Source organism: Salvelinus alpinus, chromosome 7 (assembly GCF_045679555.1).
Source record: "Salvelinus alpinus chromosome 7, SLU_Salpinus.1, whole genome shotgun sequence".
NCBI classification, from domain to species: domain Eukaryota; kingdom Metazoa; phylum Chordata; class Actinopteri; order Salmoniformes; family Salmonidae; genus Salvelinus; species Salvelinus alpinus.
Genome location: NC_092092.1, coordinates 59835569 through 59861369, shown reverse-complemented (window position 1 = coordinate 59861369; position 25801 = coordinate 59835569). Strand labels below are relative to the sequence as shown.

General features: G+C 43.0%; 3 protein-coding genes and 1 long non-coding RNA gene across 7 annotated transcripts in view; 1 reads left to right on the top strand and 3 right to left on the bottom strand.

Annotated features, from left to right (window-relative positions):
* Positions 1-3205: 3205 nt before the first annotated feature.
* Positions 3206-18274, bottom strand: LOC139581370 (protocadherin alpha-C2-like). Of its 4 annotated transcripts, none has more exons than XM_071411042.1 (3): positions 15865-18274; positions 8245-8280; positions 3206-4822 (listed from the first exon to the last, which is right to left on the bottom strand). In XM_071411042.1, the coding sequence occupies exons 1-2, from the start codon at positions 18268-18270 to the stop codon at positions 8269-8271; spliced, it is 2418 nt and encodes an 805-aa protein (XP_071267143.1). In that variant the 5' UTR covers positions 18271-18274; the 3' UTR covers positions 3206-4822; positions 8245-8268. The 4 variants fall into 4 exon arrangements, with proteins under 4 accessions (XP_071267143.1, XP_071267142.1, XP_071267141.1 ...); XM_071411041.1 differs by lacking the exon at positions 15865-18274 and adding an exon at positions 12904-15826; XM_071411040.1 differs by lacking the exon at positions 8245-8280.
* The window catches only part of LOC139581373 (uncharacterized), an 18870-nt gene continuing 10647 nt past the window's right edge, over positions 17579-25801 (top strand). Inside the window, exon 1 of the long non-coding RNA XR_011676211.1 lies at positions 17579-17632. This is a non-coding gene — a long non-coding RNA (uncharacterized lncRNA). The remainder of the gene's footprint in view (positions 17633-25801) is intronic.
* On the bottom strand, positions 18371-21380 carry LOC139581369 (protocadherin beta-16-like). Its single transcript, XM_071411038.1, has one exon. It carries the CDS (start codon positions 21195-21197, stop codon positions 18705-18707), a length of 2493 nt encoding a protein of 830 aa, XP_071267139.1. The 5' UTR covers positions 21198-21380; the 3' UTR covers positions 18371-18704.
* LOC139581372 (protocadherin alpha-C2-like) lies at positions 21794-24420 on the bottom strand. The gene has a single exon (XM_071411043.1). It carries the CDS (start codon positions 24251-24253, stop codon positions 21809-21811), a length of 2445 nt encoding a protein of 814 aa, XP_071267144.1. The 5' UTR covers positions 24254-24420; the 3' UTR covers positions 21794-21808.

Sequence of the window (25801 nt, the reverse complement as noted above, 5' to 3'; positions counted from 1 at the left end):
AGGAGAGGCTCTCTGTCCTGAATCATAGATAATCAGTACTAACTGAACTACGGTGTGAGGAGGAGAGGCTCTCTGTCCTGAATCATAGATAATCAGTACTAACTGAACTACGGTGTGAGGAGGAGAAGCTCTCTGTCCTGAATCATAGATAATCAGTACTAACTGAACTACGGTGTGAGGAGGAGAGGCTCTCTGTCCTGAATCATAGATAATCAGTACTAACTGAACTACGGTGTGAGGAGGAGAGGCTCTCTGTCCTGAATCATAGATAATCAGTACTAACTGAACTACGGTGTGAGGAGGAGAGGCTCTCTGTCCTGAATCATAGATAATCAGTACTAACTGAACTACGGTGTGAGGAGGAGAGGCTCTCTGTACTGAATCATAGATAATCAGTACTAACTGAACTACGGTGTGAGGAGGAGAGGCTGTCTGTGCTGAATCATAGATAATCAGTACTAACTGAACTACGGTGTGAGGAGGAGAGGCTCTCTGTACTGAATCATAGATAATCAGTACTAACTGAACTACGGTGTGAGGAGGAGAGGCTCTCTGTACTGAATCATAGATAATCAGTACTAACTGAACTACGGTGTGAGGAGGAGAGGCTCTCTGTCCTGAATCATAGTGCTGAATCACTAGATGTCCTACTCACAGCAGTCTGTTATGTAGACTCTGTCTTGTTGCTCTTGGCCATCTCTCTTTGCCCAACTACTTTAGTTACAGCAGTACCATTCAATTCACTCTATTTGTATGGGCTGACCTATACATTAACATAACCCCATACACACCAGTGGAGGCTGCTGAGGGGAGGACGGCTCATAATAATGTCTGAAATGGAGCAAATGGAATGGCATCAAACACATGGAAAACATGTTTGATGTACAGTATGTCATTTTGATATTTTGTTTTTTTATTCTTAATAAATTGGCAAAAATGTCTAAAAACCTGATTTTGCTTTGTCATTGTGGGGTATGGTGTGTAGATTGATGAAGGGGGGAAATATTCCTCTTTAGAATAAGGCTGTAACATAACAAAATGTGGAAAAAGTCAAGGGGTCTGAATATTTTCCCAACGTACTATATTTGATACCATTCAACTGTTTCCGCTCCAGCCATTACCACGAGCCCCTCCTTCCCAATGATGGTGCCACCGACCTCCAGTGATAAACACAGACTCAAGCATCAAGACCCCTCTGGCCATCTCAAGGTCACATATGTCATGAGCCATGGCCTGTCTCACTGTAAATCTACACTGTCATGTTGTGAATAGCAGAATAAAACCACATTTACGTGAGCATGTATGTAAATCTAATCTGACGTGCCATTTCACCAGTAGCTAGCCAGCTCCATCATATTTAAAGTGAAAATGTATCTGCCTCTTCCTCACGACTAGGCCTACACAACATTTTAGGCCACAAAGTGAAAAAGCAAATATCCGCTAGCTAACGCCACTCGTTTTGCCATCAGAATAAATAGACCTGGTCTTATCAAAGCATTGCACATATCACAATAACTGTATTGTTGACATATTCTCTGTGCTGAATTTACGTAATTTACGATTCGAAACAATATCTCATTTGTCACTGTTGCCCTAATTGAACGACGTTCTTGTTTACCTTTGTAGTAAAATCCTGTTGTTTTCCTCATTTGCCCGAACTCACAGTTCAATTAAGTTAATATTCTGCAGATATAGTTTAGTTTTCCACTTATTGCGTTCATAAACACTCATTAGAATTACGGAAGTCAAGGAACAATTGAGGTCTGGACATGTTGGGGAGTAGGCCCACCTCTTTACATGCCAATTGTATTATTTTAAAAATCCTTTGTGATCAATATGATTTCTCTGTATGTATTTCTTACTTTTTTTGGGGGGGGGGCAGGGCAGCCTATGGGTACATGTGGTATAAACTAAGTGTGAAACATGAATATTATAGCTGTACACCCCCCAAACAAAAAAATAGTTGAAGCAAAAAATGAACCATAATGGATTTCTGCCAGTGACTTAAAGAGAAATTCTACCCAATAACTATCTTTTGGTATTTGTTTCATTAGTCCATTGTTGATAAGGTCCCAAAATGTTTTGCTTGTCAGCAATCAAGTTTTCAACATATGTAACTATTAAAATACAGAAATCATCTTTGTATGATGCATTTTGCATAACAGGATGCAAAACGCAGCATCATAAGACGCAAAATGCATCATACAGGGATGATTTCTGTAGTTTGGGAAACAAACTAAGTGCTGACAAGCAAAACATTTCCCTTTAAGTTATTGGCCTACCATAGAGAATGATAGAGGTCTCTAATGGCCAAATGGCTGTTTTAGCATGGGTAGCGCCATTGAGGGCTTCCACCATGCCAATTTAAAGTAGTTCAAGTGTCAACTGGGTGGGGATTCCTATGGGTTGTAACCTCAATGGCGCTGCCCATGCTGTCACAGACGCCATAATGGCACAAATGTAAAGATGAGTCCTCTATCTAACTCTATGAGGCCTACCTCTGAGTCTTTTGTCACTTTACCCACCTTCAATATCCACCTATCACGTTTCATCAATCGGTAAAGTATTAACCAATGAGATTCAATAATTTTATAATGACTTTCTTCCTATCACTGTCCTGTTGTTGCTTCTGTTTTACAGATCACCACATACACCCCAGCACCACCAGGTTAGGCCAGGGTTTCCCAAACTTGGTTCTGGGGCCCCGCTGGGTGCACGTTTTGGTTTTTGCCCTAGCACTACACAGCTGATTCAAATAATCAACTCATCATCAAGCTTTGATTATTCAAATCAGTTGTGTAGTGCTAGGGCAAAAACCTAAATGTGCACCCAGGGGGGCCCCAGGACCAAGTTTGGGAAACCCTGCATCAGGCTATTGATTTGTTTATTAAACATTTCAAATAATCAGTTCAACCGTGAAGCTTTTGTCTGGTAGAACTGCTAATGTGCAGTTACTTCAAAAGTTGAATTGAGGAGGCTTCAGTAGCTAGCATGTCAACCAATGAGCTGCTGTGGAACTGCTCAGCTGACCCTAGCAAAAGCTGCCCCTACACCACAGATCTAGGATCAGATACCTACCAAACTTGACCTTAACCATATCTGAAAAATATCTGACCTCGTATCAGCGGTTAGGGGCATCTTTTGTGTCCTACGGATGAGTGGGCCCACCTTGGAGAGCTAAAAGAACCAGAGAGCAAAGAGGTAATTCATCATTAATGTAATAGTTTTATAGATCAGATCAACATGGCATGCAGTACAATACATAAAGACTGACTACATATTGCACCATCAACAGATACTATAGGCTACACAAAGCACGTATATACTTGCCTTGATCAGAACTAAAAGCAGGAATAGTAGTTATTGTAGTAATATTTTAAATACATATTGGAGTTTCATTTTGTTTAGCAGTCACATTTTGTACATAGTTTTAAAAATAAAGAAATGTCAACTTTAAAAACAGATTAATTTGGCCAGTGTATTGTTTTCTTTGTTTACTTCAATACTAAAGCATTGGCATCAAATACATCCAGCATTACACATAAAATAACAGTCATTCATTTAAGTGATTAAAATGAACTTATTCACTGATAAAGGTTTAAAGTGAACGTATAAGGCAGTGAAACAATATAAAAAATGCACATATTATATTTGGATGAAACTGTATTTGCCATAGGGCCTAATTCAAAATGATTCAAAATTACCAGATACTTCTAATACTTCCCCTCACTGGCAAAGCCCAGACAACCCCCAACCTCACATAGGGGTAGAACATGGATGTTTTTAGGAGGGAACTATGTGCAGTTTGCTCTGCTCTGGAGTGGAGGAGGAGGGTGAGAGCATAGGACGATGACCTCTGACCCCTCCTCCAGACCAGCAGTCTTTGTCATTGCACCTTCATCAGAGAGGTGTCATAATTGTGACTTCATCATAGTGGCTAACAGTATTCTTTGTAATGACACTGTTGTTATGAAAAGTGAAAAATAAAAAACTGAATAAACAGTGACGGTAGAGTGAGACCTTGGTAGACACTGTGAGTCACTTAAAATATCCCGGACCACATCTAACACATTTCCTAACAAAGCAGATGCACATTAAGGAAAGGGCTGATATACGTACATATACACTATTGATAAAGAAGGGCTCACTCTTTGTTGTTTGATGAATGGATTGGTGAAAGTATTCTAAATTCCTTTTTAGGATATATTGGTTTGTTTGATTCTACATTTCCACACGTGTGCTCTGACCGAACAAGAACAAATACTTAAGTAAAAACCTAACATCCAAGGTCTTTCCTTTTGGAAAGGGGGTACAGTCTTTGACGGCAATTCCACATTCCTATGTCTGTCTCTGTATATTCATAGTGGCTGTTTTAACTCCTGCTGCATGTCCTGTAGTACCCTCCTGCATTCTGTCTCTCTAGTGTATGTTCTCTTCACTGTGGTTAGTTGAAACGTGAGGGGCCCTCAGTGATGGGCCATAGCCATGCAGAACCATGCGTGTTGAATGGATGTTGAAAGACGTTGAAGTTGATTGGGGCTAGTGTGTGCTATTAGAGAGATTGGGTCATGGCTGGGGGATAGGGGGGCAGGGGACCATCAGAGTGTCCTTTAGGTCCTTGGGATGACAGTCATTGTTTGGCCAAGGGGGTGTAGGTGAAGTGTCACTGGAGGCCTGGTCGCTTAGGGGAGGGGGCTGAGTAGGGTAAGGACGGGGGTTCCTTTCATCAGTGGACGCGGGGTTCCTTCTGATGTAACTCTGGTGGACCAATGGGGATGGGGCCTTATGAGGAACTGCTGCCGCTGCCAGTGGTGGTGGACCCCTGAGAATGAGAGAAGAGGATTAGACAAAGGTGGGAGGGATCTGGGACACTCACTGCCTTGTGATTGGCCAGACTATGACACGTCTCATGCAGCCGAGGTCTGTCAGTCTGACAAGGCATCAGGCAGAACGACAGAGTGGAGGATTCTGGTGGTGGTGGGGCTATCGATGTACACCATGCTCCAAGATTACGTGAGGGAGAGAGTAGTTGCTAAGTAACTGGGTGATAAGTTTCATTTTCTGTCCCTCTGCACAAAGAATTAGGTCAGGCATCACATCCCAGTGAAGACGAATTCACAAGGATCATTGTGTTGTGAACTCATCAACAGTCAGTCAAACAATCAAACAGTCAATCATTCACACCACAAACAGTACAGTCCAATCCACCAAACAAACAGTCTAAGATACAGTAGAACATGTCCCTGATCTGCATTAGTGATGGGAGTGAAGGGGATGAGCATGTATTAATATTACATGCAGAGGACCGTATAGTTCTGTTTAGGGTTGCAGACATCCAGGAACTTTCCCAAAATCCCCTGTCTTTCCAGAATACCAGGTTGGAAGATTACCTGAATCAGGAGGGGGAAAGCAGGAAGTCCATAATCTTCCAAGCAGGATTACTGGAAAACCTAGGGATTTGGGGGAAGTTCTGCTACATGCTAACATGTATGTCAGCCTGGGTTGTAATATGTCTGTGGTGGTTGCAGGGAGGGTCTGGGAGGGCCGGGGTAGGATGCTGTGAGATGTGTCAGTCAGGGATCAGTTGTGGTGTGCAAGAGGGGGCCGGACAATTGTCCGATTTCCTTTTTTTTTTTTTTGTCTGTCATTCTGCGGCCCCCGGGGGCCAGATGCAGGGTTGAGTGCTCAGTAACTGGCTGCAATCAGGAGTTACACACAGGTGTGTGCCCTAAACAAAAAAGGAATCGCAGGAGAGAGGGCATACCGTCATCCATCCCCCTCTTTAATCTGGATTACAACTAAATCCAGAGTTTCTGCCAAATAGATCACAGATGATTATTATTATCAGCAGCGTTATGATTATTAATGTCTCTGTCTGATGTCCTCTGAGGCCAATCAATTCCATTAGTTTGTTTCCCTGATAGGAAACCGTCCAGAGGTCACTGTTCCGCCAGAGAAGAAAGACCAAATGTACTTTAGAGTTAGGAAACTAGGGCAGCAGAACCTACATATCAGCATCGTAATAGTAGCATTGCTAGAGGATATTATTATGTAGTCAGAGCTGAGACGGGCCCAATAGGAGGAGGATATTATTATGTAGTCAGAGCTGAGACAGGCCCAATAGGAGGAGGATATTATTATGTAGTCAGAGCTGAGACGGGCCCAATAGGAGGAGGATATTATTATGTAGTCAGAGCTGAGACGGGCCCAATAGGAGGAGGATATTATTATGTAGTCAGAGCTGAGACAGGCCCAATAGGAGGAGGATATTATTATGTAGTCAGAGCTGAGACAGGCCCAATAGGAGGAGGATATTATTATGTAGTCAGAGCTGAGACAGGCCCAATAGGAGGAGGATATTATTATGTAGTCAGAGCTGAGACAGGCCCAATAGGAGGAGGATATTATTATGTAGTCAGAGCTGAGACGGGCCCAATAGGAGGAGGATATTATTATGTAGTCAGAGCTGAGACGGGCCCAATAGGAGGAGGATATTATTATGTAGTCAGAGCTGAGACAGGCCCAATAGGAGGAGGATATTATTATGTAGTCAGAGCTGAGACGGGCCCAATAGGAGGAGGATATTATTATGTAGTCAGAGCTGAGACGGGCCCAATAGGAGGAGGATATTATTATGTAGTCAGAGCTGAGACAGGCCCAATAGGAGGAGGATATTATTATGTAGTCAGAGCTGAGACAGGCCCAATAGGAGGAGGATATTATTATGTAGTCAGAGCTGAGACAGGCCCAATAGGAGGAGGATATTATTATGTAGTCAGAGCTGAGACAGGCCCAATAGGAGGAGGATATTATTATGTAGTCAGAGCTGAGACGGGCCCAATAGGAGGAGGATATTATTATGTAGTCAGAGCTGAGACGGGCCCAATAGGAGGAGGATATTATTATGTAGTCAGAGCTGAGACGGGCCCAATAGGAGGAGGATATTATTATGTAGTCAGAGCTGAGACAGGCCCAATAGGAGGAGGATATTATTATGTAGTCAGAGCTGAGACGGGCCCAATAGGAGGAGGATATTATTATGTAGTCAGAGCTGAGACAGGCCCAATAGGAGGAGGATATTATTATGTAGTCAGAGCTGAGACAGGCCCAATAGGAGGAGGATATTATTATGTAGTCAGAGCTGAGACAGGCCCAATAGGAGGAGGATATTATTATGTAGTCAGAGCTGAGACGGGCCCAATAGGAGGAGGATATTATTATGTAGTCAGAGCTGAGACAGGCCCAATAGGAGGAGGATATTATTATGTAGTCAGAGCTGAGACGGGCCCAATAGGAGGAGGATATTATTATGTAGTCAGAGCTGAGACGGGCCCAATAGGAGGAGGATATTATTATGTAGTCAGAGCTGAGACAGGCCCAATAGGAGGAGGATATTATTATGTAGTCAGAGCTGAGACGGGCCCAGTAGGAGGAGGATATTATTATGTAGTCAGAGCTGAGACGGGCCCAGTAGGAGGAGGATATTATTATGTCGTCAGAGCTGAGACGGGCCCAATAGGAGGAGGATATTATTATGTAGTCAGAGCTGAGACGGGCCCAGTAGGAGGAGGATATTATTATGTAGTCAGAGCTGAGACGGGCCCAATAGGAGGAGGATATTATTATGTAGTCAGAGCTGAGACGGGCCCAATAGGAGGAGGATATTATTATGTAGTCAGAGCTGAGACGGGCCCAATAGGAGGAGGATATTATTATGTAGTCAGAGCTGAGACAGGCCCAATAGGAGGAGGATACTATTATGTAGTCAGAGCTGAGACGGGCCCAATAGGAGGAGGATATTATTATGTAGTCAGAGCTGAGACAGGCCCAATAGGAGGAGGATACTATTATGTAGTCAGAGCTGAGACGGGCCCAATAGGAGGAGGATATTATTATGTAGTCAGAGCTGAGACAGGCCCAATAGGAGGAGCCTTGAGGATAAGAGTCTAACATGGGCAGCATTGGCTAGTTTGGGGATGAGGATCTGTTAAAAAGTGGCAAAAGGTCGATGCAGGACAGACCCAATCTGGTGCTTTTCATGGATGAAGCCATGAGGAACGGGGCAGGGGTATCACCAGAGTGACATTTGTGATCAAAACCACCGCTCCTCTTAACGAGAGGGGAAAAACACAGGACGAGAAGAACTCCACTGAAACAAAAACAGACACGAAAAAGAAAACACATCATTTCTGTAAGGCCATTTTAAAAGGGGTTCCCGGGCGGTTGAGTGAGACTCCTGCATACCTCCAGCTGCACAGTGGACTTCCCTCATTTAGGGTACTTAAGAACAGGGAGAAAAGAAAGAAGCATTTCAATGGTCAAGACATTGCAGAACACAAGGAATCTTTCTGTATGCATGGTTATGGCCTATGGCTATACTCTCATTTTGTCATATTAATCACTCCATTTCTACTGAAGGGATTATCTGATCAATCTTGGGAAAAGTCTGAAAGTTAATACTTCAAAAATATATAGCCTACAGCCCAAAACAGACAAAACAGGATAGAAGGAAAAATGTCATGGCAACCTGAAAAGGGTAACATGAGTTGGTTAGGAAAACAACCGTTTCAGCAATCCACACACACACACACAGTCACCCTCACACACATAATTTATTCTACAAATACTTACCTTTTTACAAGAACCAGCCTTGATCAAGTAAAACATTTGTTATACATTGGAACGAGTGCGGAAATGTATAATAACACGAGGACAGATATTGCAGAACATGTAGATAGACTATGGATAGGCTATGGCTGGATTTTGAGGAATGACAGTGCACATTATTAGGTATAGAGAGAGTGGTGCACAGCAAAACAAGTTCACTACAACCCTGACCCCTCTCTTGCTGCAGACCTCCTCGTGCTCTCTCTTCCCTACTGAGTGACGTAAGAGGAGGAGAGACAACCTCTGCAGCATGGAGGCGGGAGTGGCCTCATTGAGGCGTTCAGCTTGACGGCTCACTGAGAGAGAGAGGGGGGGGGTTTATTCGGATGCATTTTAAATCAGGGGATGGAGATATTTGATTAAATGAAAGTCAATAAACAAATACCGAATTAGAATAGATCATGCGATGTCAATAATGAGAGGAAGCCATTTGGTCCATCTAGACTCATAAAGGACAGGAAGTCTAATGTGAAACCGTAACCTTGTTTGTTTTGAAAGCTCAAGGGGTTTCTGTCTCATTTTCTTGTAGGCTGTACCATATATAGACAACATTGCTGCTGGCGCTGTGTAATCTCCATCACTGTGTGTTAGCTCTACAAGGATGCAGTATGCAGGCACAGTCAGTGCGGTGAAATATAAGCCACACGCCATTCAACCTGTCAGACCAAATTAGAGAGGCCTTTTTCCCAGCAGGTGCTGCAGCTGTTTGTTGAGGTGCTAGAGGGAGAAAATATACATTCATAACAGATGAATGAATTTCAGAGATAAAGGAACTAGGCCTGATTACCTGGCAATGCCAGAAGGGGACCTGTTTTTAGACTGGTAATGTGGTGGAAGGTGGAAATGTTACACCTGCCCTCTCAACACCTGACACTTTGTATACGGTATAACTGGGTAAACAGTATGCGACAAGTTTGTGTGAATAGGTTATGTGATGCCAAAAACATTATCAAATTTGATCTTACACATTTTAAGTTTCAGTAATTTTCCAAGTTGCAGTTATTGAACAGTATTTTATAAAATCATCATTGCTTCTTCTCAGAAATAAACAGAACTTGTGCCCAAAGTGTTATATTTGTGTTATTCACGATGCCATCTTGGATTTACTTGTTGTTCTTACACAGTAGTGTGGTTCTAATCAACATTTGGTGTTGCTCTCTCATTACTGTAACTTCCCAACAACTTCACTGGGTTAACGTCACTGTGCTTGTTGTGGAACTGGAGGCGTATGCGTTGCCAATACAGTCATGTCCATAATTAACAACACCCTTGATAAAAATGAGCAAAAAATAATGTATAAAATAAATAATACAAATATTGAGATATATTGTACGCCCCAAAAATGTAGATATTGTTGTAACCCAATGATAAAATGTATAGAATTGCAGGAAATAAGCTTTAAAGCTACTAAATTATTTTTTAGCAACAAGAGGGGTGTGAACAGTTTGTGTCATGAACTGTGCTTGTGCCCGTAGAAATAGACTTGGCGCGCGTGGGGGGATGCAGGATATTCCCCAATGTTGGGGCCCCGAGTAAAAGAGTTTGGGAACCCCTGTTTTAGGGCACACACTCTTAGAAGAAAATGTGACGGAAACTTCCGTTCATATGGTTCCCAGCAGCTGACCGGACGTTCTGAGACCTCAAGCAGCGATTCACTACAGCTTCCATCTTAATCCATCCGGACCCGTCCCGTCAGTTCGTGGTGGAGGTCTGGTCCGCAAGGCGCAGTGTTCCCAGCCAACTGGATGTTTGTTTCCACACTCACCTGTCATCCTGGCTCCCATCGGACCTTGGCTTTGGTCCAACAACGTTTTTGGTGGCAGCCATGGTTCCTGACATCTCTTCGTTGCCGCCTGCACTGTGTGTGCAGAACAAGACCCCGGCTGGCCTCCTTCAACCACTCCCTGTCCCTCACGGCCACTGGTCCCATATATCCTTGGACTTCATCACGGGTCTCCCTCCGTCAGATGGCAACACCACCATCCAAACGGTGGTGGATAGGTTTTCCAAAGCCAGCCTAAGTTGCCCTCAGCTAAGGAGACGGCCCAGCTCATGGTGCAGCACTTCTTACGGATCCATGGACTTCCGGTCAACATTGTCTCCAATCACTGTCCTCAGTTCTCATCCCGGTTCTGGAAGGCGTTCTGCACCCTCATTGGGTAGTCGGCCAGCCTGTCCTCTGGTTTTCATCCAACCCCATTCTAACGGCCAGTCGGAAGCGAGACAATCAGGACCTGGATTCGACTCTTTGTTGCCTCGTCTCCACCAATCCCACCACCTGGAGCCAGCAATTGGTGTAGGTGGATTATGCCCGCAACACCCTTCCCTGTTCTGCTACGGGTCTCTGGCTTTCCATGGCTTTCCACTCGGGATCTGCCCTTCCTGGTGGAGTTCCGCAAACTTTCCCCCCATTTTATCGACCTTTTCCCCATCTGTAAGGTCTTTCTGTTGCCCCACACCCTCCGTATACATCCCACTTTCCATGTATCTAGAATGAAACCCTTGGCTCACAGCACTTTGTCTCTTGTTTCCAACCAAGCTCTCGTTGAAATTACAGCGAGATATTGATGAGTTTTCGGCTTCCACTAGATGTCAACAGTCAATAGAACTTTGTCTGATGACTCTAATGTGAAGGGGGGCCGAAGGAGACAGGAATTAGTCACCACTGCCACGAGCTGACCATGCTTTGACCACGCGCGTTCACGTGATAGGCATCTCCGTTCCATCGCTCAACTGAAGTCAATCTAATTCTCCGGTTGGAACGTTATTCAAGATGTATGTTAACAACATTCTAAAGATTGATTCAGTACATCGTTTGACATGTTTCTACTGACTGTTATGGAACTTTTTGACATTTTGTCACGTTATAGTGGACGTGCTTTGTGACTTTGGAATTGTTTACCAAACGCGCTAACCAAAGTAGCTAATTGGACATAAATAACGGACATTATCGAACAAATCAAGCATTTATGGTGGACCTGGGATTCCTAGGACTGCATTCTGATGAAGTTCATCAAAGGTAAGGAAACATGTATCATGTATTTTCTGGTTTCTGTTGACCCCAACATGGCGGCTAATTCGGCTATTGTTCTGAGCTCTGTCTCAGATTATTGCATGATTTGCGTTTTCCGTAAAGTTTTTTTGAAATCTGACACAGCGGTTGCATTAAGCAGAGGTATATCTATAATTCCATGTGTATAACTTGTAATATCATCTACATTTATGATGAGTATTTCTGTTGAAACGATGTGGCTATGCAAAATCACTTGATGTTTTTGGAACTAGTGAATGTAACGCGCCAATGTAAACTCAGATTTTTTGTTATAAATATTAACTTTATCAAACAAAACATGCATGTATTGTGTAACATGAAGTCCTATGAGTGTCATCTGATGAAGATAATCAAAGGTTAGTGATTAATTTTATCTCTATTTCTGCTTTTTCTGACTGCTATCTTTCGCTGGAAAAATGGCTGTGCTTATTGTGGTTTGGTGGTGACCTAACATAATCGTTTGTAGTGCTTTCGCTATAAAGGATTTTTGAAATCGGACACTTTGGTGGGATTAACAACAAGATTACCTTTAAATTGATAAAAGACACATGTATGTTTGAGGAATTTTAATTATGAGATTTCTGTTGTTTGAATTTGGCGCCCTGCACTTTCACTGGCTGTTGTCATATCGATGCCGGTAGCGGGATTGCAGCCATAAGAAGTTATTAACCTACCGATTGCCTGCTCCTTAAACTAATAAACTCTGAGACTCATACTTTCCACCTCCTGTGTCTACATCTGGGTCTTAGCCTGAGCCGTGATAATTATGGGGTATTGTGTGTAGGTTGATGAGGGAATTTAAAAGAAAATATATATATAAGGCTGTAACGTAACAAAATGTGGAAAAAGTCAAGGGGTCTGAATACTTTCAGATGGCACTGGAGAACCTAAAAGGGTTATTTGGCGTTGCCCATAGGAGAATCATTTGAAGAACTAGTTTTGGTTCCAGGTAAAACCATTTGGGTTCCAGGTAGAATCATTTTCGGTACCATGAAGAACCCTTTCCAAAGAGGGTTCTACATGGAACCCAAAAGGGTTCTACCTGGATCCAAAAAGGGTTCTCCTATGGGAACATCTGAAGAACCCTTTTGGAACCCTTTTTCTAAGATTGCAGTGACTCAGTCATATTGTTGTTGCATTGTGCTTTGCTGTGGAGGTCATTCAGAGGTGGAGGTCCTTCTTACCTGCAGAGTAGAGGCTGCTGAGTCGCTGGTCTCTGTCAGGCCCGTGCTCCTTGGTAAACTGGACACAATGTATCTGGAGCCCGCCTTTGGCACAGGCTGTCTGACTACCAGCTTTCCTTTCCTGGTCTCTGCTAGAAACAGACTGTACCAGTAGGCATCGTTGGAGACCAGGGTGGAATCTGCGATGGTCGAGTTCCTCTCGCTGATCACGCTGTTCCTACTGGGAGGAGCCGCTTTGCTGGGCATCGGTTTCTGACACTTCAGCACACAGGTGACCAATATGGTGATCAGTAACAGAAAGGACACCGAGCCCAAGCCGATCACCAAATACAGGTTTAAGTCTGAAAAGATGTCATATTCTAGAGGCACTTCAGTCATGTCAGAGTAGGTTTTAACAGCAGTCTCCACTGTTGACAGCTTGATGGTAACTGTAGCTGAGAGAGCAGGTTCCCCGTTGTCCTTAGCGATGACAACCAGCCGTTGATGACGTGGATCTCTGTAACTGAACATTCTCATGGTCCGGATATCTCCATTGTATTGGTCCAGACTGAATAAGGTGGCGTCAGTAACCTGTAGAAACTGGTATGTAATCCGAGAGTTCTGGACCGAGTCCGTGTCTATGGCTATCACCTTGGAGACCAGGGATCCTTTATCGGTGGATCTGGGAATCTTTTCCTCCACCAAGGAGCCGTGCACGCGCCACGGAGAGACTATGACCGGGGTGTTGTCGTTCTGGTCCACAATAATGATGTGGACAGTCACGTTACTGCTGAGCGGAGGAACACCAGAGTCTCTGGCCTCAATGTGGAAAAGGAACTCCTTCTCTATCTCATAGTCAAACGTCTTCAGTGCGTAAAGATTACCGTTCTCCGGATTGATGGAAAACAGCATGGAAATGGAGGTGTTCACTATCTCCTTTTCTATGATGAAATAAACTAGATACTGGTTTTCATGGAGGTCTGGATCAAACGCAGTGAGGGAACTTAGCAAGGCCCCAGGCGCGTTATTCTCCATAACGGGTAGAGTGTAGAACGACTGGGGGAACTGTGGAACGTTGTCGTTAACGTCTAGTAGTTCTAAAGTCATTGTTTCATTGTCAGATAGCGGAGGGGAACCCCTGTCTGTTACGGTAAAAGTTATGTCATATTCTGGGACCTTCTCACGGTCGAGAGGTTCTGATACTACTAACTCATAATAGTTATCGGAATTCTCTCTTAGTGCAAAAGGTAATTCATCCGCAATATGGATATCGACAATCCCATTTTCACCTGAATCTTTATCGCTGACACTGACAACTGCTATCACCGTGTCTACTGCTATATCCTCCTTTATAGGACTTTGATATGATTTGATTGATATTTCAGGATGATTGTCATTCATATCCGTCACTAGAATAGTTATTTTACACTGACCTGACAAAGAGTTGGTCCCCTTATCAGTTGCAATGACTTCCATGTCATAGATCCTGAAGTCTTCATAATTTATCATTTCTTTCACCGTTATTTCTCCGTTATTAGGGTTTAAACTGAACGTTTCTTGTGTTTTCTCTGATGTATACAAGCTATATGAATATATTATTTCCGAATTGATACCATCATCTAAGTCTGTTGCATTCAATTTAACCACAAGGCTTCCTATTGGAAAGTTTTCCATTATATTTATATTATATGAATCTTTGTCAAACTGAGGGGCATTATCATTTGTGTCCAGGACACGAACAATTATGTTGGCTGTACCAGAGCGTGCGGGGACTCCACCATCTACAGCGGTGAGTATTAGGTTATGAACGGCGTGCTCCTCTCGGTTTAAAGCCTTTTTCAGTATCAAATCGGCGAACTTCGATCCATCCCTCCCGGTCTGAATTTCAATATCAAAATGATCACTTTCACTGATATGGTAGGTTTTTACAGAATTCGTGCCCACATCGGGGTCAATTGCATTGCTTAGAGAAAAACGCTCTCCGGCTGGGGTCGATTCAGAAATATCTAGGTTTATGATATCTCTACGAAAACGTGGCGCGTTGTCATTTATATCAACGATTTCCAATTCTATGTTAAATATCCGAACTGGATTTTCAATAATTACCTCCATTTTTAGAAAACAAGTTGTAGCTGTTTTAGAACTACAGAGGTATTCCCTGTCCATATTTTCAACAATATACAGCTCCCCCGTCTCTTTGTTCACGTCAAGATATTTCTTACCGGCGATGACATCTAACCGCATCTTGCGTTTGCTCAAGGTTTTCATATCTAGTCCCAAATCAGCAGCTAAATTAGCAACAACGGACCCTTCCTCCATTTCCTCGGGAATAGAATAGTGAGTAACAGCAGACGCCGTATTCATGGCTGCAGAGAGAAGAATAAAGGCCGAGACGTACCTTCTCCAGGACTGTCCATTAATACGCGAATCCATTGTTATAAATAGTTTGCTTTACTCCCAGTGTGAAGCAATTCCAAAACATACAATTGAACAGTGAAAATATTGAATAAGACAACACAACGACTGTTTCTAATAAGTGCCAGGTTGTGTTTCAAATGATCCGTTCAAACGTGGTAGTTTCAGCACCACAGAGCTGTCCATATCACAATGCTCCCCTCTCGTCCCCGTGACGCAGCTCCCATGGAGACGATTACATCACAAACTATTGCTTTTCACTGGTGGACAGCGACGCTTTGCGTGTTTAACAAAACTTTGCACCTTTCATTTTAAAGTACTACAGACCTCATAGTATTAATGTATTACCAGTTAATTAAAAGTGTGCACATATAGATAGAAAATGAGGTGTCAAGTATAAAAATTCAAACGTTTACATCAGCAACAAGGAAAACATGCAATGCATTTCAGAGCAAAGAAGTTCCAACATTTAAGGTTGTATAAAATGGAGTAAGAATCTACCTGGGGAACACACACTGACAAAGTTATAGCAAATGATGTTGAATCCGAGGTGAAGATATTTCTTACCTGCAGAGTAGAAGCTGCTGAGTCGCTGGTCTCTGTCAGGCCCGTGCTCCTTGGTAAACTGGACACAATGTATCTGGAGCCCGCCTTTGGCACAGGCTGTCTGACTACCAGCTTTCCTTTCCTGGTCTCTGCTAGAAACAGACTGTACCAGTAGGCATCGTTGGAAACCAGGGTGGAATCTGCGATGGTCGAGTTCCCCTCGCTGATCACGCTGTTCCTACTGGGAGGAGCCGCTTTGCTGGGCATCGGTTTCTGACACTTCAGCACACAGGTGACCAATATGGTGATCAGTAACAGAAAGGACACCGAGCCCAAGCCGATCACCAAATACAGGTTTAAGTCTGAAAATATGTCATATTCTGGAGGCACTTCAGTCATGTCAGAGTAGGCTTTAACAGCAGTCTCCACTGTTGACAGCTTGATGGTAACTGTAGCTGAGAGAGCAGGTTCCCCGTTGTCCTTGGCGATGACAACCAGCCGTTGATGACGTGGATCTCTGTAACTGAACATTCTCATGGTCCGGATATCTCCATTGTATTGGTCCAGACTGAATAATGTGGCGTCAGTAACCTGTAGAAACTGGTATGTAATCCGAGAGTTCTGGACCGAGTCCGTGTCTATGGCTATCACCTTGGAGACCAGGGATCCTTTATCGGTGGATCTGGGAATCTTTTCCTCCACCAAGGAGCCGTGCACGCGCCACGGAGAAACTATGACCGGGGTGTTGTCGTTCTGGTCCACAATAATGATGTGGACAGTCACGTTACTGCTGAGAGGAGGAACACCAGAGTCTCTGGCCTCAATGTGGAAAAGGAACTCCTTCTCTATCTCATAGTCAAACGTCTTCAGTGCGTAAAGATTACCGTTCTCCGGATTGATGGAAAACAGCATGGAAATGGAGGTGTTCACTATCTCCTTTTCTATGATGAAATAAACTAGATACTGGTTTTCATGGAGGTCTGGATCAAACGCAGTGAGGGAACTTAGCAAGGCCCCAGGCGCGTTATTCTCCATAACGGGTATAGTGTAGAACGACTGGGGGAACTGTGGAACGTTGTCGTTAACGTCTAGTAGTTCTAAAGTCATCGTTTCATTGTCAGATAGCGGAGGGAAACCCCTGTCTGTTACGGTAAAAGTTATGTCATATTCTGGGACCTTCTCACGGTCTAGAGGTTCTGATACTACTAACTCATAATAGTTATCGGAAGACTCTCTTAGTGCAAAAGGTAATTCATCCGCAATATGGATATCGACAATCCCATTTTCACCTGAATCTTTATCGCTGACACTGACAACTGCTATCACCGTGTCTACTGCTATATCCTCCTTTATAGGACTTTGATATGATTTGATTGATATTTCAGGATGATTGTCATTCATATCCGTCACTAGAATAGTTATTTTACACTGACCTGACAAAGAGTTGGTCCCCTTATCAGTTGCTATGACTTCCATATCATAAATCCTGAAGTCTTCATAATTTATCATTTCTTTCACCGTTATTTCTCCGTTATTAGAATTCAAACTGAAAGTGGCTTGAGTTTTCTCTGATGTATAGAGGCTATATGAATATATTATTTCCGAATTGGTACCCTCATCTAAGTCAGTTGCATTCAGTGTAACCACAAGGCTTCCAATTGGAAAGTTTTCCATCACATTGATTGTGTAGCTTTCTTTATCAAATTGAGGGGCGTTGTCATTCGTATCTAGAACGCGAACAATGATGTTGGCTGTGCCTGTGCGTGAGGGGACTCCGCCGTCTACAGCGGTGAGTATTAGATTATGAACCTCCTGCTTCTCTCGGTCTAAAGCCTTTTTCAGAATCAAATCAGCAAACTTTGACCCGTCTCGTCCGGCCTGAATTTCTATATTGAAATTATGACTTTCTCTTAGATGGTAGGTTTTCACAGAATTAGTGCCGACGTCAGGATCCACGGCATTGTTCAAAGATAAGCGTTCTCCTATTGCAGTCGACTCGGATATATCCAAATGCATTTCGTCTCTTCGAAAATAAGGTGAATTGTCGTTGATATCTATGATTTCTAGCTCAATATTAAACATTCGTAATGGGTTTTCAATTGTAGCGTCCAGTTTAAGAAAGCAATTGGTTTTAGAGCTGCAAAGATGTTCTCTGTCCATTTTCTGTAAAATGTAAAGCTCTCCGGTTTCTTTGTTAACCTCCAGGTATTTTTTATTGGCGACAACATCCAATCGCATCTTGCGCCTATTCAATGTTTTCACATCCAGTCCCAAATCAGTAGCTAAATTGGCAACAACGGAGCCTTCCTCCATTTCCTCTGGAATAGAATAATGGGTAACGGCAGACGCCGTGTTCATGGTGGTAGAGAGAAGAAGAAAGACCGATACGTACCTTCTCCACCGTTGAACGAGGCAATGCGACTCCATCGTTTGATTGTTGTTATCCGTGGGTAATGCAATACAAAAACCGGGACCTTCTGATGATGGTTTGAGAAGCCAAACGAGTCTACAATTGTACCGATATGTATTTTAGATAATCGTTTTACAGCGATGGATTCAGCACCAGGGAGATGTCCACATACATTGCTTTGCTTTCTTCGCTGTGACGAGCTGTCATGGCGACTGTTACTTCACAGAACAGTGCCTTTTATTGGTGAGCAGCGACACTTTGCGCATTTTACCAGCATTCGCACATGCGAATTAAAACCTTGCAGGCAAGTTTTAATTGCCTAAAATAGGTAGAATAGAAGAGAGAGTAGGCCTGTGCGCAGTTTTTTTTCTTCGGTTATCATACTTGTTCACAACTACCCCAATAGTATATGCATCAATGTTTCACCATGCCTTCACTTTGTGCCCTGGTTTTACACGAAGAGATCCAGCACATTATTGTCAAAGCGATTGATTATAAGTAATTTGGTTAAAACAGATGGAGATTGCTTTCTTACCTGCAGAGTAGAGGCTGCTGAGTCGCTGGTCTCTGTCAGGCCCGTGCTCCTTGGTAAACTGGACACAATGTATCTGGAGCCCGCCTTTGGCACAGGCTGTCTGACTACCAGCTTTCCTTTCCTGGTCTCTGCTAGAAACAGACTGTACCAGTAGGCATCGTTGGAGACCAGGGTGGAATCTGCGATGGTCGAGTTCCCCTCGCTGATCACGCTGTTCCTACTGGGAGGAGCCGCTTTGCTGGGCATCGGTTTCTGACACTTCAGCACACAGGTGACCAATATGGTGATCAGTAACAGAAAGGACACCGAGCCCAAGCCGATCACCAAATACAGGTTTAAGTCTGAAAAGATGTCATATTCTAGAGGCACTTCAGTCATGTCAGAGTAGGCTTTAACAGCAGTCTCCACTGTCGACAGCTTGATGGTAACTGTAGCTGAGAGAGCAGGTTCCCCGTTGTCCTTAGCGATGACAACCAGCCGTTGATGACGCGGATCTCTGTAACTGAACATTCTCATGGTCCGGATATCTCCATTGTATTGGTCCAGACTGAATAAGGTGGCGTCAGTAACCTGTAGAAACTGGTATGTAATCCGAGAGTTCTGGACCGAGTCCGTGTCTATGGCTATCACTTTGGAGACCAGGGATCCTTTTTCGGTGGATCTGGGAATCTTTTCCTCCACCACGGAGCCGTGCACGCGCCACGGAGAGACTATGACCGGGGTGTTGTCGTTCTGATCAACAATAATGATGTGGACAGTCACATTACTGCTGAGAGGAGGAACACCAGAGTCTCTGGCCTCAATGTGGAAAAGGAACGCCTTCTCTATCTCATAGTCAAACGTCTTCAGTGCGTAAAGATTACCGTTCTCCGGATTGATGGAAAACAGCATGGAAATGGAGGTGTTCACTATCTCCTTTTCTATGATGAAATAAACTAGATACTGGTTTTCATGGAGGTCTGGATCAAACGCAGTGAGGGAACTTAGCAAGGCCCCAGGCGCGTTATTCTCTATAACGGGTAGAGTGTAGAACGACTGGGGGAACTGTGGAACGTTGTCGTTAACGTCTAGTAGTTCTAAAGTCATCGTTTCGTTGTCAGATAGCGGAGGGGAACCCCTGTCTGTTACGGTAAAAGTTATGTCATATTCTGGGACCTTCTCACGGTCTAGAGGTTCTGATACTACTAACTCATAATAGTTACCAGAAGACTCTCTTAGTGCAAAAGGTAATTCATCAGGAATACGAATATCTACAATCCCATTTTCACCTGAATCTTTATCGCTGACACTGACAACTGCTATTACTGTGTCTACTGCTATATCCTCCTTTATAGGACTTTGAAATGATTTGATTGACATTTCTGGATGATTATCATTCATATCTGTCACTAAAATAGTTAATTTACACTGACCTGACAAAGAGTTGGCCCCCTTATCTGTTGCAATGACTTCCATGTCATAGATCCTAAAGTCTTCATAATTGATCATTTCCTTTACAGTTATCTCACCGCTATCAGGATTTAATTTGAACGTGCCCTGTGTCTTTTCTGTTGTATAAAGACTGTATGAGTATATTACTTCTGCATTTGACCCTTCGTCTAAGTCTGTTGCGTTCAACTTCACTACAAGATTTCCGATTGGGGAGTTCTCCGGTACGTTTATACGAAAGCTTTCCTTTTCAAAATAAGGGGCGTTGTCATTTGTATCTAACACATGAACAATGATGCTGGCTGTACCCGAGCGCGTGGGTACCCCGCTGTCTACAGCCGTGAGTATTAGATTTTGAAACGCCTGCTTCTCTCGGTCTAAAGCCGTTTTCAGAATCAAATCAGCAAACTTCGACCCGTCTCTTCCAGTCTGAATTTCAATACCAAAATGGTGGCTTTCGCTAAGATGATAGGTTTTCACCGAGTTTGCACCAATATCAGGGTCAACCGCATTGCTTAAAGAAAATCGTTCACCTAACGGTGTAGACTCGGATATATCTAAATGTATTGTATCTCTTCGAAATTGTGGCGCATTATCATTGATATCCATTATTTCTAACTCTATGTTAAATATCCTCAGTGGGTTCTCAAGGACAACTTCCATTTTTAAATAACAAGTAGCTGTCTTAATGTTGCAAAGCAGTTCCCTGTCTATCTTCTCAGCGATATACATTTCTCCTGTGTCCTTATTAACGTCCACATATTTCTTATTAGCTATGGTATCTAACCGCATCTTGCGGTTGCTTAAGGTTTTCATGTCCAGTCCCAAATCAGTGGCTAGATTAGCAACAATAGAGCCTTCCTCCATTTCTTCGGGAATAGAATAATGGGTAACGGCAGATGCCATGTTCAGGACTGCAGAGAAAAGCAGAAAGACCGAGACGTACCTCCTCGATGGCTGAATGATCCGATGTACATCCATTGTTTCAAATGATTGCTTATCATGCGCAAAGCAAAATTGAAAACGTGAGGATTGTGATAATATGTAAATAGTCAACCGTTTGGGAGTAGAAGCGAGACGTGTTTAAGATAATCCTTTGTCAAAGCGATGGTTTCAGAACCAGGGAGCTGTCCAGATAAAGGACCTTGCTTTCTTCCTTGTTACAAACTGTCATTGCGACTTTACATCACAAGAGGTGTGTTTTATTGGTGAGCAGCGACACTTTGTGCATTTACCAGCATTCACATATCCACATGAAAACGGTACACTTTTTTGTGGTCTATGAATGGTGTATAATGAGAAAGAAAAGTTTACGTCGTTATTTTTAATAAATTGTTTTTAAAGGGCATGGGAATATATATATATATATATATATATATATATTGTCCATTTCGCTACGTTTGTCAAATCTAATGTTGTCATCATTTTTATAAACATTGCATGGCATTGTATAGTTTAAACGTTTGGTAGAGGGAGTAAAGGTTTATCAGTTTGTTGTTTTGGTCATTCTTGTTGTTCACCGCTACCCCTTATCAGATTTAAATTTTGTACCAAATTACGCCCTAAATTATGGCTTTTACGCAGCATGATTATCAAAAAAAGGCTGTAGGTAATTTGGTTAAAACAGATGGAGATTGCTTTCTTACCTGCAGAGTAGAGGCTGCTGAGTCGCTGGTCTCTGTCAGGCCCGTGCTCCTTGGTAAACTGGACACAATGTATCTGGATCCCGCCTTTGGCACAGGCTGTCTGACTACCAGCTTTCCTTTCCTGGTCTCTGCTAGAAACAGACTGTACCAGTAGGCATCGTTGGAGACCAGGGTGGAATCTGCGATGGTCGAGTTCCTCTCGCTGATCACGCTGTTCCTACTGGGAGGAGCCGCTTTGCTGGGCATCGGTTTCTGACACTTCAGCACACAGGTGACCAATATGGTGATCAGTAACAGAAAGGACACCGAGCCCAAGCCGATCACCAAATACAGGTTTAAGTCTGAAAATATGTCATATTCTAGAGGCACTTCAGTCATGTCAGAGTAGGTTTTAACAGCAGTCTCCACTGTTGACAGCTTGATGGTAACTGTAGCTGAGAGAGCAGGTTCCCCGTTGTCCTTAGCAATGACAACCAGCCGTTGATGACGCGGATCTCTGTAACTGAACATTCTCATGGTCCGGATATCTCCATTGTATTGGTCCAGACTGAATAAGGTGGCGTCAGTAACCTGTAGAAACTGGTATGTAATCCGAGAGTTCTGGACCGAGTCCGTGTCTATGGCTATCACCTTGGAGACCAGGGATCCTTTATCGGTGGATCTGGGAATCTTTTCCTCCACCAAGGAGCCGTGCACGCGCCACGGAGAGACTATGACCGGGGTGTTGTCGTTCTGATCAACAATAATGATGTGGACAGTCACATTACTGCTGAGAGGAGGAACACCAGAGTCTCTGGCCTCAATGTGGAAAAGGAACTCCTTCTCTATCTCATAGTCAAACGTCTTCAGTGCGTAAAGATTACCGTTCTCCGGATTGATGGAAAACAGCATGGAAATGGAGGTGTTCACTATCTCCTTTTCTATGATGAAATAAACTAGATACTGGTTTTCATGGAGGTCTGGATCAAACGCAGTGAGGGAACTTAGCAAGGCCCCAGGCGCGTTATTCTCCATAACGGGAATAGTATTGAACGACTGGGGGAAGAGTGGCGCGTTATCATTGACGTCCAACAGATGTAAAGTTATCGTTTCATTATCAGACAAGGAGGGCCTTCCTCCGTCCGTCACAACGAGCGTGATATCATATTCTGGAACTTTCTCACGATCTAATGTTTCCGAGACAATGAGCTCGTAAAGGAAGTCAGACGACTTGTTCAAAACAAATGGCACCTGTTGGTTTATAGATAGGTTCACTTTGCCATTGTCACCTGTGTCCCTGTCGCTTATACCTACGATTGCTATGACTGTCCCAACTGGAATGTCCTCATTAACTGTACTCTTATACGATTTAACGGCTATCTCTGGATAGTTGTCGTTTGTATCTGTAACGTCAACTACAATTTTACATTGATCCAATAGGGGATGCTGTCCTTTGTCCTTAACCTCAACATGCATCTCGTAAAACTTCATATCTTCATAATCAATAGTTCCTTTCACTGTTATCTCTCCTGTGTTTGGATTCAGTGCAAATACGTATTGTGTTTTCTCTGACGTGTAAAGTGTGAATGAATATGTGATGTCTGCATTTGGCCCTTCATCTAAATCTGTGGCGTTAAGCTTCATTACTAGCGTTCCAATCGCGGAGTTTTCTGTCACATTAACGGTATAAACCGAACGGTCGAATCGAGGGGCGTTATCGTTTGTATCCAGCACTCTAACAACGATATTAGCTGTACCAGATTGCGATGGGACCCCGCCATCTACAGCCGTGAGTATTAAGTTATGAACGGCGTTCTCCTCCCGGTCTAAAGCCTTTGTCAAGACCAAGTCAACATATTTAGTACCATCACTCCCAGTCTGGATTTCTATGGTAAAATGCTCGCTAGCACTGAGCTGGTAGGTTTTGACTGTATTTATACCAACATCCGGGTCCACTGCATTAGGAAGGGAGAATCTCTCTCCTGGTGTAGCTGATTCTGAAACATCAAGCTCTATTCTGTCCCTACGAAAATGAGGTGCGTTATCATTAATATCTGTTATTCCCAATTCTATGTTAAATATGCGTAAAGGGCTTTCAATGATAACGTCCAATTTTAAAAAACAGTCGGTAGTCTTAGTGGTACAAAGATACTCCCTGTCTATTTTCTCTACAATATACAGCTCACCTGTCTTTTTGTTGACGTCCAAAAACTTCTTGCTATGGAAAATATCAAGTTTTACCTCGCGATGAGCCAGACCTGCAAGTTCCAGTCCCAAATCTGCGGCTAAATTGGCCACTACAGAACCTCTCTCCATCTCTTCGGGTATGGAATACCGCGTCACAGACAAAGCGCTGCCCCATAACGCACAGAACACAAAGACAGCCGAGAAAAACCTTCTCTCCCGATACATCCTGGACGTTGAACTCCACTCAGATTTAACTAGACTCCCTATATTCGGATGCTATTAAGGCTTCTATAAAATTCTATATAGTAGCCTGGTGTTCAGACCAGTGTTGTTGTAAATTAAATAGCCATGTTTGTTTAAGCTAAAACAGGTCTGTCCTACAGCAGAGATGGATGAGAATGTCATGGCTCCCTCTCAGCAGAGCTGAGACATTTACTGGTGAACAGCGACACCATCTGGCTAACGCAGGAGGGGAGTCCGGGAGAGAGGCCACTGGTTGTTGTGATGTTGCAGAATTGTCTACTTAAGCAAGACAGTACTGATAGAGATATAAAATAGTAAATATTGTGCTGTATTACTAAGTATGCTGTTGATATTCATATTACTAAGAACGAAGGGCATGTTAACCTGTACTATTGTATTATGCCTATCTATTGTTTTCACGGTTGATGTGATAATCAGTGAATAAATCAAAAACAGTGAAATCAAAACCCCACTTATTTTTCATCGTCCTAGTCCAAATCTAAAATGTACTTAGCATCTAGCCCACAATCATTATTTTATCTTCCTTGATTCTAAATTTATGTTGTTTTTATTGTATATAATTGTATATTTTTCAATATAACTCTGTAATGAAAAGCGCAATACAAATTTCAATGTATTATCATTAAATCTAGCGCCAAATCCATGTGATTGGAATTATCTGACTTCCATTCACTGATTATGACATCACCGGTGAAAAAAATATGAATGAAATACCTTTTTGCTGTCTAGAATCTTATAATGTGACGCAACAATAGACCATTGGCTTCAATTTCAGCACCGCACCAGTGGACAGCTCCCGGAGAACACGTCATAATCACTAGCTAGGTTTCCATCCAATTTGTGATAGATTTTCAGATGAATATTCTCAAATCTGCCTAAAACAATATGCGCATTTTCCCACCAGAGATGTGTTTCCATCGAACTGACTTATTGCCGATTAATAAAGACTGTGCGTGATGACATTGTGCACCGAATGAAAAATACAAGTTAAATGGGTTTCCATCGCATTTTCAACTCTCCTGATGGTTTTGTCACAAAAACGGTTGCGTTAAATAGCAAACATGCCCACTCTAGTCTAGGCACGTGCGCTCTAGCCGACACCTTGCATATACAGTGCTGGTAGGCTACTTGCATAATGAGATTATTATGGAATAATAGCTATTCAAATGTTTTTTTATAATAATTGTCAAACGGCAACCAAGCATCGATCATCATGTCACCATAATAAGATGTGTATTGGCAAGGAGCATCAAGCTCATCACGTGCACTTTCACCACCCTGTGAAGTTCATCATTATGTATTTCATCTGTGGCCTAATAACCTGCATGGTTTCCGAGTCGTAGTGGGAGGACCACACAACATATCATCGCGTGACTCCAAGTTAACTTCAATATGATAGTTATTATATCAATATTTCCGCATGAAGGGGTGCTGCTATTCTTTTGCCGATGAGGGGATGCAGACATTTTTTTCCGCTATATCGGTCCGCTAATACAGGACTAGTAAAGG